The following is a 12,813-nucleotide window of genomic DNA, read 5'->3' as shown; positions in this document are numbered from 1 at the left end:
GGGGGTGGAAAGAGAAAAGGTAAAAGTTCAAATGATTGCAAAGTTCTCTGAAATTCTTTGCTCTTGCATTAAATAGGATATTGACAGAATCTTATGGTAAATTATCATTGCAACAGTGAATGAGGCACCTCAAACGAGAATCAAAGACATCATATACTTCAGACAGATTTTACCCTTCATATGCTGTTAAGTATTTTAATAGCACAGTAGATCTGATCTGAAAGTTTGATAGACATGAAACCACAACTTTGTAATACTCAATTAAAAAACATTTCCTTGACTTTCTGAGTTAATGCTTCAGTATGAAATATTTCAAATTTTAACTGTAGTCAAAATATTACAGTGACTAAGCCCTGCAAAACTAGTGAAAAAGTCACGAATATTTAACACTGACATATAAAGTAGTTCCTGCCAGACACATGGACAGGAATAAATCCTGTGTTAGTCATACTACCTCTGACAACTGGGAAGTGTATTGTGTAAACAGATATTTCATATTGAGAATCACACTCAAACTATTGAGTATTAAAGTTCTATACTTTCATCTGACCCTCCAAAGTGGACTCTACTCTCTCAATTCTTTGGAAATGCACTCTTTGCATAGTACACAAACCAGCTTTATTTACTTCAATAGTTATAAAGTGACAAAGTTGCATCTGAAATTAATTACTATTTTACATCAGGACACCAGCTGCCTATTACTCACAAAATAAAGACAAGAACTGGCACTGAAATAAACTGGGAGTGACAAGCCAGTATTTTTATCTTCAGCTGTATCATCTTTCCAGCTTTGCACGTTCCTAAGGCTGTACAAGAAAACTGGTTCTAAGAGTCAAAGGAAGAAAAATCACCACGTTCTTTTCCACTTAGGGCTAGGCATCCTCACAAAGAACAGCAATCAAGCAGTACATTATCATTTATCTTTTAATTCCAACCCCAGAGGGCGTGTCTTCTGCCTACCTTTTGTTTCTTCTTTTGCTTTTTGTGTTGCTAAATCTGCAAGCCAGTGTAAGGCTGACGATGGAGCTGTTTCTGGACAAAGCGGCCTGTTAGTCTTTATTTCACCTGCGTTATTGGTTGGCAACATCTCTGTTTTGGAAGATTCTTCTATCCTACTATCAGTTACTTCAGATTTTGGAACAGTGTCCATTTCTAATTGTCCCATCCCTGCTGTTCCTGCTCCAGTGGAAAAGGTGCTCTCGTTTCCAGAGACTGATGCATTAGGATTTACAGTTGGAAGCTAAAACAAAAATATAAAAAACTGCTAAATGTTGAAATAAGGGAAGAGTTCAACTTGGGAGACATTTTAGTTATCCAATGTACTGGGTTTTGTTTGTTCACCTGCTTTAAGTGGACAGCAGAGTTCCTTTATGCTTATGGAGCAGCAGAGTACAGGAGCTTCTTCTCCACATATACTAGACCTTGCATTGTGGTGTGAATTCTTACCGCATCATCTTTCATACAAGCCCAGGCTTTTCGACTTCTTTTTTTACAGGAGGACTTTTTGTGTAAACAGTAACAGAACTGCTCTATATTCAGCTTAACATTCAGGAATGGTAACAAAATAAATGCACATGTTGCAAGCTACTCATAGTGGTTTATCTGAAGATACAGCATCAATATGAATGGCTTCTTACCCAACTTCTACATAAGAATATTAGCCGAAATATCCACTTGGTAAGTAACAGCTGCAGCACACATCCTCAAAAAATGTCCCAGACAATTTTTGCTAAGCTAAAAACACTCAGAATACATATGGAGAAAATTAAGTTTGTGTTTCACAACAGATTAGTCTAAAGGATCTAACATTTTAATAGATCTTAAAAATGTAATGTCAAACAAGATAATTTCAGCCTCAAATTACATACCTGTGATATTCCATTAGTGACAGCTGGTCTCAACACTGATTTGTTCTGTCGGTTAATACACGGACAATTGGCTTTAATACCCCATTTGCCTCGTGCCGCATGAACCATGTCTCCAATATTGTAAAGCGCTGGAAATAAAGATAATATCTTTACTATCACATGTAAAGAAATCTAAAAACTAGGCCTTAACTATAATAGACATTCAGAGGGGTGGGGGTTTTTTTAGCATTACTGCTAAGTATCTTTAAGATCACATGCTATAATGAGACACTCCTCTCTGAATAGTGTCGAGAACTGTGCTAACACTAGTTTCGTGATGTCACTAAGAGGCTGTCAAGCCCAGAAAATCCTACAGATTATCATCTCCTCCTACTATTCCATGTAGGGTCCAATGATGCCACAATGTGGCAACTTCAAACCATCAAGAGACTATATATCCTTCGGATCAATGTCAAAAGGATCTGGAGGACAGGTGGTGTTCTCCTCTATCCTTACAGTAAGAGGACAGAACAGGTGAATGCTGCCTGCATGGATGGTGCCATGCACAGGTTTTGGCTTCTATGATCACGAATCTACCTTTGAGAAGCCAGGTCTCTTGGGAGCTGATAGGAGTCACCTGCCCAAGCCGGGCAAGAGAGTCTTTGCCAACAAGTTGGCCAGACTTACATGAAGAGCTTTAAACTAGATTTAGTGGGGGAAAGGGATGGAGATTTGAGCAACAGAGAAGAGCTGGGGCTGCTAATGTACTAGGAACCAACAGGGAAACAGCTGTGAAATGGCTCAAAGGAATTTGGGCATGTTCCTCTTGAGAGGTGACAAGGTTGAAAGCCCAGCTGAAGTGCCTCTATATACCACTGCACGCAGCACGGGAAACAAGCAGGAGGAGCTGGAAGTCATTGTGCAACTAGAAAGCTATGATCTAATCGCTATCGCTGAAATATAATGACAAAACGTACAACTGGAGCACTGCAGGGGGAGTTGCTCTCTGCGTAAGAGCGCAGATTGACTGCATAGAGATGCCTTTGAAAAAGAGCGATGAACAGGTTGAGAGCTTATGGGTAAAAATTAGGGGCCAAGCCAACAAAGGAAACCTCACTGCTGATGTTTACTACAGGTCACCCAACCAAGGGGAGCCTGCTGACAAAGTGTTCTTACTTCAACTACAGGAAGCATCATGGTCACAGGCTCTGATCCTGATTGGGAAATTCAATCACCTTGACACCTGCTGGAAAAGCAGCACAGCAAGCTGTAAGCAGTCAAGGAGACTTCTGCAGTGCATTGAGGATAATTTCTTAATCCAGGAGACAGAGAGCTCAATCAGAGGAGAAGTGTTACTGGACCTGTTGCTCACCAACATGGAAGAGCTAATCAGAGATACTAAGATCGGTGGCAGCCTGGGCTGCAGTGATCGTGCCCTGGTGGAATCCACAATCTTGAGGGATATGGGGCAGATGAAGAGTAGAGTCAGGAAGCTGAATTTTAGGAGAGCAAACTTTCAGTTGCCTACGGAATTAACATATAGGACCCCCTGGGAAACCATCCTAAGGGACAAAGGAGCCGAACAGAGCTTGCAGCTCTTTAAGAACATTTTTCTTAGAGTGCAAGAGCTCTCAATTCCCATGTGTATTAAATAAATAAATAAATAAAAAAAGCATAGAAGGCAGGAGAATGGCATTTGTCAGTAAGGACCTCCCGGTCAAACTTAAATATGAGAAGGAGACATGCAATCATTAGAACCAGGGACACGTATCCCGGGAAGAATACAGGGACACTGCCACTGCCTGGATGTGTAGGGATGGGATCAGGAAAGCTAAGGCACAGCTGTAGCTGAATTTGGCAAGTGATGCAAATAACAATAATGGCTTTGACAGGTACGTTAGCCAGAAAAGGAAGATTAAAGAAAATGTACACACATACCCCTACCCCACTAAAGACAGGAGAGCTGGTGACAGCTGAGGTACTCAACAGTATTTTTTTCCCCCTCAGTTTTCAATGATATTCTCTCTTCTCACCTCTCTGAATCTCAAGGCAGATTCAAGCCCCTGAACTTCAAGGCAGGGACTGTGGGAACGAAGTTCCTGCCATAGTAGCAGAATCATAGAATATCTTGAGTTGTAAGGGACCCACAAGGATCATCAAGTCCAACTCACTGCTCCTCACAGGACTGGCTAAACTAAATCATATGACTAAGAGAGTCATCCAGATGCTCCTTGAACTCTTGACAGGCTTGGTGCCGAGACCGCTTCCCTGAGGAGCCTGTTCAGTGAACAACCACCTTCCCAGTGAAGAACCTTTTCCTAATGTCCATTCTGAGCATCCCACGGTGCAGCTTCATTCCATTTCCTTGTGTCCCATCACCAGTCATCAGAGAGAGGAGATCAGCACCTCCTCCTCCGCTGCCCACCTCGAGGAAGTTGTAGACTGCAATGAGGTTCCCCCTCAGCCTTCTCTTCTCCAAGCTGAACAAACCAAGTGACCTCAGCTGCTCCTCATAGGTCTTGTCCTTGAGACCTTTCACTATCTTGGCCGTCCTCCTCTGGACACACTCTATTAGTTTGATGTCCTTCTTGTACTGAAGCACCCCAAGTGACCTCAGCTCCTCCTCATAGGTCTTGTCCTTGAGACCTTTCACTATCTTGGCCGTCCTCCTCTGGACACACTCTATTAGTTTGATGTCCTTCTTGTACTGAAGCACCCAAAACTGCACACCGTACTCAAGGTGGGACTGCACGAGTATCAGGTAACGTGTGTTTGCAGCCAAGCAAGCCGTATCATATCCTGGCCTGCATTAAAAAAAAAAAAGCATGGCCAGCATGGCCAGCAAGTCAAGAGACATGATTCTCCCCCTCTACTCTACCCCACCTGGAGTCCTGCGTCCAGCTCTGGGGTGCCCAGTACAAGACAGACATGGACCTGTTCAAGTGGGTCCAGAGGAGGGCCATGAAAATGATGAGAGGGCTGGAACACCTCTCCTATGAGGAAAGACTGAGACAGTTGGCATGGTTCAGCCTGGAGAAGAGAAGGCTCCAGGGAGATGTTATTATGGCCTTTCAATACATAAAGGGAGACCATAAGAAAGACAGAGAGACTTTTCACCAAGGCCTGGAGTGACAGGACGAGAGGCAACCATTTTAAACTGAAAGAGGGTAGGTTTAGATGGGACATAACAAAGAAATTTTTTACAATGAGGGTGGTGAGACACTGGAACAAGTTGCCCAGAGAAATTGTGGATGTCCTCTCGCTGGAAGTGTTCAAAGCCAGGTTGGATGAGGCTCTGAGCAAACCGATCTAGTTAAAGATTTCCCTGTCCATTGCGGGGGCTTAGACTAGATAATCTTTAAAGGTCCCTTCCAACACATCCCTCCCTCCAACAGAAAAAGATCTTTTGTAAGTTAACCACATTTACTGATACAACTAAATCCAGATGAGCACAAGTCACAGCTAGTATCAGAAGGGTGTTCACTTCAAACCCACAGCTTGATCTTACTTGGGTTACCTTCCCTTCAACCCTTCTGCTGTAGCAAGTGGAAGTCTCCTCTAAATCCATGCTAGAAAAGGTATCAGCTAGAGCACCAACCATTTTAGTATGAAAAACACTTGCTTGCTCAGAATTGAGAAAAAATTTGGAATTTTTCTTTTCAAGTTTCAAGCATTACCTGTACCAGGAATGATCTGTGTCGGCATAAGATTCTCTGGCTCATGAGACTGACCCTTTGCACACTTCAGCCATGAGAAGACTTCCTCATCACCAATCTCCTCTGTCTCTGAAATAAAGACAAAAAAAAAGGTAAAATTTTGTACAAAAGTCACTAAAACTTTACAATACAGAATATTTCTGCATCAATATTGTTTCTTTAGATTTTTTACAGTGCAGGTGATTACCCTCGTGATCTCAGAAATAAACTATAAATACAGACCATTAGAACAGGATGTACAGCAACTTCTTTGCCTCTTCAGATTATAAGACTACCAGAGTCATTCTCCCTTCATTTCTAGTAGCTTGTTATTTTCAATAGCCTAAAAAACTTGGCTTCTAGCCTCAATTTTTAGATATCAAACTCTTGTTCTCATTATGCTTTCCTAAGTTACAGAATAATTCTATCTTTTCTTGTCATTATCTCCTAAGCTTTTTCAACAAGAAGTATCTGCAGATCAGTTCCAGGAAGAGTAAACTAAGCTCCCCTGTCAGTATATTTATTTAACAAAGCTAACAAGTAGCAAATTAGAAATTAGTTTGAAAAGTCATGTGGCAAGTTTATCATTCTTCAGATTTTAAACCAAGTTGTGCCTACAAATATGTAGCTGCATAAACAGCATGCCATTCTCTTCCCTTAAAAAGGAATGTGGCAGTGAAGGGTGACTAGGGTAGAATATGAGAATAATCATATAAAACTTTATTTCAGGGTCCTCTAGACCTGGTATCTGCATAGGTTGTTTCTACAGCACAAAGTTCAGAAGCCTCTTGAGGCAAGTAGCTGTATTTAAGTAATGCCTTGGTTCTACATTTTGGCCGATTCTAAAATTTCAAATTTGATTAATAAACCATAATTACAATACTGTTGTCAGGAAGACATCATTGATAAGCAATATATATATACACACACGCACACACACTATCATTTGCCATTGTAATATATCAGTCTTTTCAGTGCTGACCCTCCTCTGTAAGCCAGTGAGTAAAACCTTCTCTCATTCCCAGGACATCTCTTCATTTTCACCTAGCATGGGTAAGGCTATCATATTTATTTCCCTGATGCGAGAAGAAAAGGAGTTAAGAGACTATTGCCCTTGAATCATGGACATCTTTATACCACATTCTGTCAGTGATATGTTCAGTCCCGAACGCTTTTTCCAAACACACACAGTGTCAGATACAAGAAATGCTATTCTACTTACTTCCAACTATTTCCACTCTACCCTGGTTAACCACATCTTAAAGATTGTTATGCTCTCTTCTGGTGTATTCTGGCAGTAATTTCGTAGGTTTCATTATTATACTGGGTCTGGCTGGGATGGAGTTAATTTTATCCGTAGCAGCAGTGGTGCTGTGTTTTAGACTTGTGACCAAAACAGTGCTGCTAACACACTAATGTTTTAGCTATTGCTGAACAGTGTTTGCACAGTTTCCGCGTCTTCTCTGTTTCTCACTCTATCCACCCCCTGCAAGTGAATAGACTGGGGGTGCACAAAACATTGTGATGGAACACCACCAGACAGATGACCCAAACTAAGCAAAGGGATGTTCCATGCCATACAATGTCACACTCAGCAATAAAAACAGAGAGGAGGGAGTTTAAGGGGGGCTAGCCATCTTTCGCTTGGGAAACCACTGGGCAATGGTCTACCTGTGGGAGGTGGTGAGTGATTGCCTTTGCATCACTTGCTTTGTTTTGATTTCTTTTTCTATTTCTCCTTTGCTTATTAAACAATTTGTATCCAAGGTTGTTGGATACCACAAGTTTTCCTGCTTTTACTCTTTTTACTCTTCCTTTCCTCTTTCCCCAGTCCCAGTGCTATGGGGGAGTGAGCAAGTGGTTGCATGGTGCTTAGCTGCCTACTGGGGTTGACCCAAAACAATGATACAAAAATAGGTGAGCTTTTATCTATTTTAAAAACCCTAGCTTTTATAATTCATTCAGTGTTCTCTGGCACCTTTATCATAACAAATAGAGCAGTACTCACACTTATTAACATCCAGTATTTTGTACATCTGCTCCACATAATAACATAACTGTCACTAATAGCCTTAGTGACATTGTCAGCACCCATACTACCAAAGTGGTCTCAATACAGTAAAATACACAAAAAAGAAACCAGGTATTCACTTTTGTAAGCACAGTGTGCCCCTTATTTATTAGAAATTGAACTTACTGAACTTTTTCCTGAATTACAAACCCTAGTGCATCAAGGAATCAAACAAAGAAGGAAACTTACTAATCTAACTCCTTGTTACAGCAAGGAGTTCTCTGCAATGTCTGCTCACTAGTTCATCGTGTGATGGTTCAGAATTGTTAAGATATTACTTAATTTTTCTTTTATAGTCTCTGAGGAAAAGATGGAACTATACAGTAGTCTGTCTCAGTACATAGCCTATGACTGCTGGTGGTGTAATTTTAATAATCAAATTTTAATCAAATAGATAAAACACAGGTATCTAAGGAAACGACGAATGGAACAGCAGCGTATAAGACAGTAGTGCCAAAGTTCCAAACCTCCAGCCTCCCAAGCTGATACTCACTAACTCTCCCACAAAACCTTTAGCAACTTCCCAGAAACTATCACCACTGAAAGCCAGCCAGTTCAATGATTACAGTGGGGGAAAAAAGTCCAGTACTCACCACTACGTGGACGATTCTTCCTCAGCCGGTAACAGTCCAGACAGACCCCAAAACCACACTTGCGACAAACCCAATGAATATTGAAGAGTGTTGTCTCACATACATCACACATTTCCCTCACACCACGTACTGCTCGCTTCCATGCCACTTTCTCTATAAAGAGAAGGAATATTAGGAATTATCGCTTTGACATTTTTCATTTCTCCCACCTAATTTGAGAATATCACAGTAACATTGATAAAGAAACAATTCACAAAAACACAACTTGAGGGCAGAGTATAGAAACACATACTTTTTACTTCCAGAGACATATTCTTTGAGTTGCTAGTCTTGTGACACTATTAAAATCCCCATTTCTAAGAGTGGGTACGGTGAAGTCCCAAAATGCACATACTACAAGGAAATGGAGCACCTTACAGAGTTCTGTAGTAACTGAATTTCAAGGAGTACTTATGGAACTTACAGCAAAATTATAAAACTTGTGCTAGGTTTAAGAACAAATAACTTGAACTTATAAAACTACAAAAAACATGTATTTAGTTTTACTAATCAGATGCCTGTCAACTCTTCAGATTCTAAGCAAATACATTTGCTGAGGAAGGGGAAGTCCTCTCCAAATGGCTGCCCTTGTACATTCCAGAAGGTAAAGGGAAAAATCAGATACTCAGAGCTACCCATGTAATAGGCTGAACTGGATACATTCAGAAAATTTTTTCTAAACCCACTCCCCTTGTAGTGGCAACGCTGGCAACTAGTTGCTCAGCTAAGTCCTAACAGGCTGAACACAGGCACTGCTCCCATCCTAAAAAACCCTCAGCTTTTATGTGATGTCCCTAGACCATAACAGGATAGGAATATGTAAGAAAAGCTACTCATTAAAGCATAGCTGGTCAGTGTGATAAGTTACTTCTATTTTCTTAGGAGCATGGGTCAGTTGATTTCTACATTTTTTTATTGAAAAATACTTTAATGATGTCTGGGAAAGTTACTGTTAGCTTTCTTGGTAGTAACGTTGCTCTGATCCAAAAGAAAAATCCCAAGTGCTGGTCTCAATTACACACACCCCAGAGAAGTGAACATAGCCTTCTTTTTGGAAGAAAAGTAGAAGCATTTTAACAAGAAATTATATTACACTTCAATCCTATTCTACTGCATTGTACACACGTTACACAGAGAAGATGGACAAAAAACATGTCAAAAGCCCAGCTTACGATGTGGCTCCACCATCATCATTGCCTCCTTCTCCGACATAACAAGCTGGCAGAACTGGTCCCCAACATTGGCCAGAATATACTTCGAAGTTTCCAGATCAATCCCCTCTGCAGGGGAGGAGGAAGGAATCCATAGGCTCATGGCATCAGGGTCACTCTGTTGTGGGTTCAAGAAACCCTCTACTCTTAGAATACCTTTCCGGGTAAATATCAGCCTGCAGAAAACAGGATGGAGCTGCTCAACCAACTTTAATTAGTGTATAATGCCATCTACACCAGAATATAAACCCAGAAAGCAGATAAAAAGGCTTGAGCTAGACTGCTATACTCTACAGCCAGCACAATTATTATGCAAATCCAAATAACACAGAGAATAAGGTACACAAAGGCAATGGCTGCAAAACCCACTAGAATGAATCCCCAGGTCCCAGTAAGCACTGGTGGGAAATTCCACATACAGGAAATCGCTTTAGCTTGGTAAGTCACATTTCTCTATACTATTAATAGAAAGAGATGACAAAATTCAATTTATTCGGGCTGCTGCATGACGCTGCTTGCAAAATTCTGCATGGATTTCATACTCTATTTTAACTCAGGAGAAAGCTATTTCCCAACTTTTGGGTAACCAAAATTTCATTTCTGGCTAGGGCCGCTAGCAATTTGCAACTGTTCCAACAGTCCACATTACAAGACACACAAAAATCCTTATCATGCCTACTATTCTTGTCACTGCTCTCCACAGAGACGAGTCACAACTGTTTCATCAGTAGCTGTTGACCCTCCTAGTCTTTGTGTGGTAAAAGGTGTAACAACATAAGTTATAGAACCCTGAATGTCTTCTGCCAATATTAAAGGTAACTTCATTTTTGAGCAAAACCAATCTTGTCTTTAACCTCAAAGCTAGATTAATTTTTAACAAGTTCAGGAAGAGAAGCAGCTATAATCCTTACTGGATGGGCTGCACATACTAAAAATTCACTTCATCCTTTATGTGCCAGAAAGTGAACAAACACCTTTTTGGAAAAAGATGCATAGCACTTGCTAGAATAGGCAGTTAAGGTAGATGAACAGAAGCACGACAGGTCAAAGTAGTAAGACGTGTACACAACAAAAAGAGAAAATACAGGCAGTGTTCTACTCTTAAAATCAGTTCTGTACTCAACAAAACCTAGTCAAACATTAGCCTCATGCTGGTAATGTTTAGTTACTTGTCGACAGAAGTAGAATTTTATCTCTGTTCTGAACTCCTTATGAAAGGGAGAGAAAACAGTTATTGCATACAAACTGCTACCCAATAGTAAAACTCTACCTAATAAAGCAAATTCAATCTCCTGAGGCTAGACCTGGAGGTTCACTTAGTATCATATAGCTGTATCTTCCAACAGCAGCTCCTCCCACCCCAGTGGGGGAATTCCAGTCCGGTGACACAGGGAAATGCCAGTCACTCAAAATCTTCATTATTGTACCCAAGCACATTAAATAAGTAAAACATAATTACTTTGTGCCTGGACATGGTCCAAGCTTTGCACACAGACCACACATGAAGGAAGGAAGAATTTGAGCACCTCCGGAAATGGAAGAAGCGACATGCCACAGTTGAGTCATCCTGCTCTTGCTCCTTAAATTTGCGGTACCGCTCCAGACGGCACTCCCGGCACTTGTGCAGATGTGGAGCTACATTGATGCAAGAGCCATCCTGGAGAAAAGGCTCACCTGACTGCTTCAGCTTCCTCACCTTACTCATATCTTTCAGCACAGACTGGCCAACTGGATGAGGCAAATTAGAAGTAAAAATCCATTAGTTAACTGCAACAGCAAAAGGATACTGGCCCCAACAAACATAGTTTCAGAGATCTGTATGCACATACCCGTGCAAAACTAGTAAGACTGTTCAAACCTGCAGCATACCACACTTTTGTCCTGACATATATATGCTTAAACATTTCTCAAAGTGAACATGTTAATTAACATACAAGAGGCATTAAGCTTTAGCCTTGCAAATATCCTGTGTGCTGCCTACTGAGCATAAACTAGGTTTATGCTTTAAACTAGGTTCGAAGAGGGAAGGGGATAGGACCATGCTCACTAGAGATGAACCTAGGGGCGGCATGCCTGTGTCAGGGGCAAAACTCTTAGCCCAGCTGAAGTGCATCTACACCAATGCATGCAGTATGGGCAACAACCAGGAAGAGCTGGAAGTCATTGTACAGCAGGAAAGTTATGATGTAGTTGCCATGACAGAAATGTGGTGGAATGACTCTCATGACTGGACTGCTGCAACAGACAGCTATAAGCTCTTCTAAAGAGACAGGCGAAGCAGGAGAGGCGGTGGGGTAGCATTGTATGCAAGGGAGTGCTTGACTATACTGAAATTGATGATGATGAACATCACAAGGTTGCGTGCCTATGGGTAAAGATCAGAGGGAAGGTCAGCATGGAGGACATTACAGTGGGAGTCTGTTATAGACCACCCAACCAGGACGAACAGGCAGATGAGGCATTCTACAAGAGGCTGTCAGAAGTGTCACGGCTGCCAACCCTTGTTCTCATGGGCAACTTCAACTTGCCATCTATCTGCTGGAAATGCAACATAGCAGAGAGGAAGCAGTCTAGGAGGTTCCTAGAGTGTGTGGAAGGTGACTTCCTAACACAACTGGTAAAAGTGCCAACTAGAGGAGATGCCTTGCTAGACCTGTTTGTAAATAGTGAGGGAACAGTGAGTGATGTGATGGTCAATGGCCATCTTGGGTATAGTGACCATGAAATGTTAGAGTTTTCAATACTGGGTGAAGTAAGGAGGGCGACCAGCAGAACTTCCACCTTGGACTTCTGGCAGGCAGACTTTAGCCTGTTTAGCAGACGGATTGTCAGAGTCCCTTGGGAGGCAGTCCTGAAGGTGAAAGGAGTCCAGAAAGGCTGAATATGCTTTAAAAAGGAATTATTTAATGTTCAGGAACAGGCCATCCCCACGTGTAGAAATAAAAGTCATCAGGGAAAAAAGATCAGCCTGATTAGATAGAGAATTTAGGCTGGAGCTTAGGGATAAAAAGAGAATATATCGCCTCTAGAAGGGAAGTCAGGTAACTTGGGAGGAATATAGGGATGTTGTGAGGTCACATAGGGAAAAGATTAGAAGGACCAAGGCTCAATTAGAACTTGATTTCGCCACTGCGGTTAAAGATAGCCAAAAAATTTTCTATAAATACATTGGCAGCAAAAGGAGGGTCAAAAAGAGCCTCCACTATTTGCTGAATGCAGAGGGTAGTGTAGTGACAGGGGATAAGGAAAAGGCAGAAGTGCTCAATGCCTTCTTTGCCTCAGTTTTCAATACCAAAGACCAGTTGTCCTCAGGATGCACAACCCCCAAAGCCAGATGTTAAGGATGGGGAGCTGAGT

The 12,813-nt window shown here is 41.5% G+C and overlaps 1 protein-coding gene across 1 annotated transcript; it reads right to left on the bottom strand.

Annotated features, from left to right (window-relative positions):
* Positions 1–960: 960 nt before the first annotated feature.
* On the bottom strand, positions 961–11,180 carry LOC104169649 (lysine-specific demethylase 3B-like; the record flags this gene model as incomplete). The annotated part of the gene is made up of 6 exons (XM_009710626.1): positions 10,983–11,180; positions 9,418–9,632; positions 8,207–8,359; positions 5,525–5,632; positions 1,869–1,996; positions 961–1,240 (listed from the first exon to the last, which is right to left on the bottom strand). Coding segments are annotated over exons 1-6 (1,063 nt in total), but the record flags the coding sequence as incomplete, so codon positions are not given.
* Positions 11,181–12,813: the final 1,633 nt, after the last annotated feature.

The sequence above is a fragment of the Cariama cristata genome, unplaced genomic scaffold (assembly GCF_000690535.1).
Source record: "Cariama cristata isolate BGI_N322 unplaced genomic scaffold, ASM69053v1 scaffold4332, whole genome shotgun sequence".
NCBI classification, from domain to species: domain Eukaryota; kingdom Metazoa; phylum Chordata; class Aves; order Cariamiformes; family Cariamidae; genus Cariama; species Cariama cristata.
This window is presented reverse-complemented; position numbering and strand designations above follow the sequence as displayed.